This window comes from Phytophthora parasitica (assembly GCF_000247585.1).
Source record: "Phytophthora parasitica INRA-310 unplaced genomic scaffold supercont2.12, whole genome shotgun sequence".
In the NCBI taxonomy this organism is placed as follows: Eukaryota; Oomycota; class Peronosporomycetes; order Peronosporales; family Peronosporaceae; genus Phytophthora; species Phytophthora nicotianae.
The window spans coordinates 1,501,481-1,504,206 of record NW_008648998.1 but is presented as its reverse complement, the minus strand read 5'-3'; the positions used below and the strand labels follow the sequence as shown (position 1 = coordinate 1,504,206).

At 46.0% G+C, this 2,726-nt stretch overlaps 1 protein-coding gene across 1 annotated transcript; it reads left to right on the top strand.

The window, feature by feature from the left end:
• Positions 1–340: 340 nt before the first annotated feature.
• On the top strand, positions 341–2,214 carry PPTG_07728 (hypothetical protein; the record flags this gene model as incomplete). The annotated part of the gene is made up of 4 exons (XM_008902001.1): positions 341–874; positions 967–1,431; positions 1,508–1,865; positions 1,892–2,214. Exons 1-4 carry the CDS (start codon positions 347–349, stop codon positions 2,212–2,214), a joined length of 1,674 nt encoding a protein of 557 aa, XP_008900249.1. The 5' UTR covers positions 341–346.
• Positions 2,215–2,726: the final 512 nt, after the last annotated feature.

Sequence of the window (2,726 nt, the reverse complement as noted above, 5' to 3'; positions counted from 1 at the left end):
TGAAGTTATGGCAGATCGGGCTAGTAGTTAAATCATCAGTTTCGCTCACCAAGGCTCCCGATTTCCTATCAGCAGCACACCCAACATTATCCATAGATTTATGTTTTAAATGTGAATAGGAGAACCATATGATATATTAACCCTTTTAAATGCATGGGTTGAGTATCTATCGAATGAATCCGACTCTTTCCTTTTTCCAAACGTCTTCGTGTACTGTCACTCTCTATCTCGTTCAGGATCAGTTGATAGGATGTTCGCCGATCAGCAAAGTAGTTGCATTCTGCGACAGCAAATGCCTAGAGCATCAAGGAAGGATTTCATTTCGCAAATTGCTCCTTCTCAACCCATGCCTGCCAGGACAAGTCCTACGTCGAGATTAGACTGGTTCTTGTTGCTGTCCATAATCGCCCTGTTGACATATGTCAACGGTGGCTCAGTGGCGGCCAAGGTGTTCAATGATAACACAAAAGGCGAAGTACCGAACCGTGCAGCAGATGCTCAAACCCGACGATATTTGCGGGAGCCAAATTGGTTAACAACTGGTAACGACGGCGACAACTTCGAAGAGAGGGCCATCGACGTTAAACTGCCAATGACGGCGAAGCTTCAAAATCTCGTAAATTCACCGACGCTGAAAAGCCTCGCAACAAGTATCAAGCATCGCTTGACTTCCAACAACCAGATAGCCACTGACAAGCTTTTCGCGCGCCTCAATGTCGGAGCAGCTGAGTCGAAACTGTTTGAAAGCGCACCCTATCAACAGTGGGTTCAGTCTGTCACCACAGCCTACAAGAACACCCCAGGAATGGGCGAAGCTGCGATGTTCTCAACACTGACAACTCATTACGGCGATGAAGTTCTGGCCAAACTTCTAGTAAAAAAAATGAAGTTCTGGCCAAACTTCTAGTTGAAGCGCAACAAATTTCCAAGACGAGGAGCATTGCCGAACAATTTCAAGCCTTGCAGATTGACAATTGGGTTGCAAAGGACCAAAAGGCGGACGATATCTACGCGCTATTGAAACTCAGCGTGGCCGATGACGCTCTTTTGAAGAATCCATTGATGAACACCTGGATCTACGTAACTAGACTCGGGAAGGAGGACCCATATGATTTGTTGCTGCTCAAGTTGAAGACACGCTATGACGAAGCTGAACTAGCTCACCTGCTAATTGCTGCAAAGGCAGACAACAGTGCGGAAAGTGTTGCGAAGAAGGTGGAGCAGGCACAGCTTAAAAACTGGCTGACCGGTGGAAAGACAGAAGACGACGCCTTCAACCTACTTCGACTTAGTATTGATGACGGTTATGAAATTCTGAAGAACCCAGCTCTGAGCACGTGGAATTCGTATGTGAAAATGCTCAAACACAACCCAGACGAGTTGTTGTTTTTAAAACTGAAGAGACAATTCAGCGATTACGAGATAGCGAAGGTAATTGTAGCTGCGACGAGGGACACCAAGGTGACGATAAATCTTGGGGGGGGGGGGGGGGTTGGAGAAAATGCAGCTCGATAGTTGGGTCAAACTTGACAAAACTGCAGACGACATTTTCAACGTTCTGAAACTGAACAAGGAAGGGGACAAACTCTTTGAAAGCCCGGTGTTGAGCTACTGGGTCGCCTTCGTTATGAAAGGGGACAAGGAGAACGCAGATGAGTTGATGTATTCCGTGATGAAGAAATACTATGGTGATGATATGCTAGAAAAGTTGTTTGCTCGGGTCAAAGGCAGTGCGTCTACGAAAAGACTGGCCTCAAAACTTGAGCAAGAAATGTGGATGAGCCACGGCAAAACAGAAGACGACATTTTTAACTATCTGAAGCTTGGTGAGAAAGGTGACGGTATCTTCAAAGACCCGGCGCTGAGTACGTGGGTTTCTTACGTAAACAAGCTGAACAAACACAGAGAAAACCTGACGAGTTCGCAGTTATCTCGGCTCTAGAGAAGCACTTCGATTATGTGGATCTTGCACGAAAGCTTGGGTATGCTGAGCACCAAGCCAAGATGAAAGGAGATACGGTAGAAATTGTTACCAGCTTGCAGAACCTGCAGTTTAAGCAGTGGATGACCGAAAAAGGTTTGGATCCTAACAGAGTTGGAAGACTGCTAATTAAGAGTCCTCGTGACACGCGAAATAACCGCGTCTTGCTCGATTTCTATGATTTCTACCGTGCTAACGGCGGTCAAGTCAAGTTACACTTGAGAAACATGTAGCGCTAGTCTAACTGCTTCATAAGTATTCGCCTGACGAGTTTTTGTTATCGTTACGTACGTGGGGTCATTTTTGCCGAGCGAATCATACCATGTGCGAGAAACACGCCGTGATGAACCGAAGAGCTCTCGCGGTCTTTTTTTAAGTCCGCGAGATCTGCGCAGCCACTGTTCGTTGCGCTTGGAATCTCTCGATACTCTTACTTTGTTATGGTCTCATAGATAAGATCCTCGCGAGTTATCTACGTCGCGTCTCCCAGATCTTCTGTGAATAACTGTTCAGAGTCAAATGTACTTGTGATCCGAGAAAAAACCCACTGAAGTGAAGTTTCATTGAATTTTCTCGGATCACAAGTGCACTCCAATAACCTTTAAATTCGCTCGAAGGATTCGTGGTCAGCTTAATCCTTTCGCGAACACAGTGACTATGTATACTATAATAATTCAAGAGGTTCGAAGTCGGGTTCACGACGGGCATCCTGATTAGCCGCTTGTGCAGTTGGAGTGATGCAAGC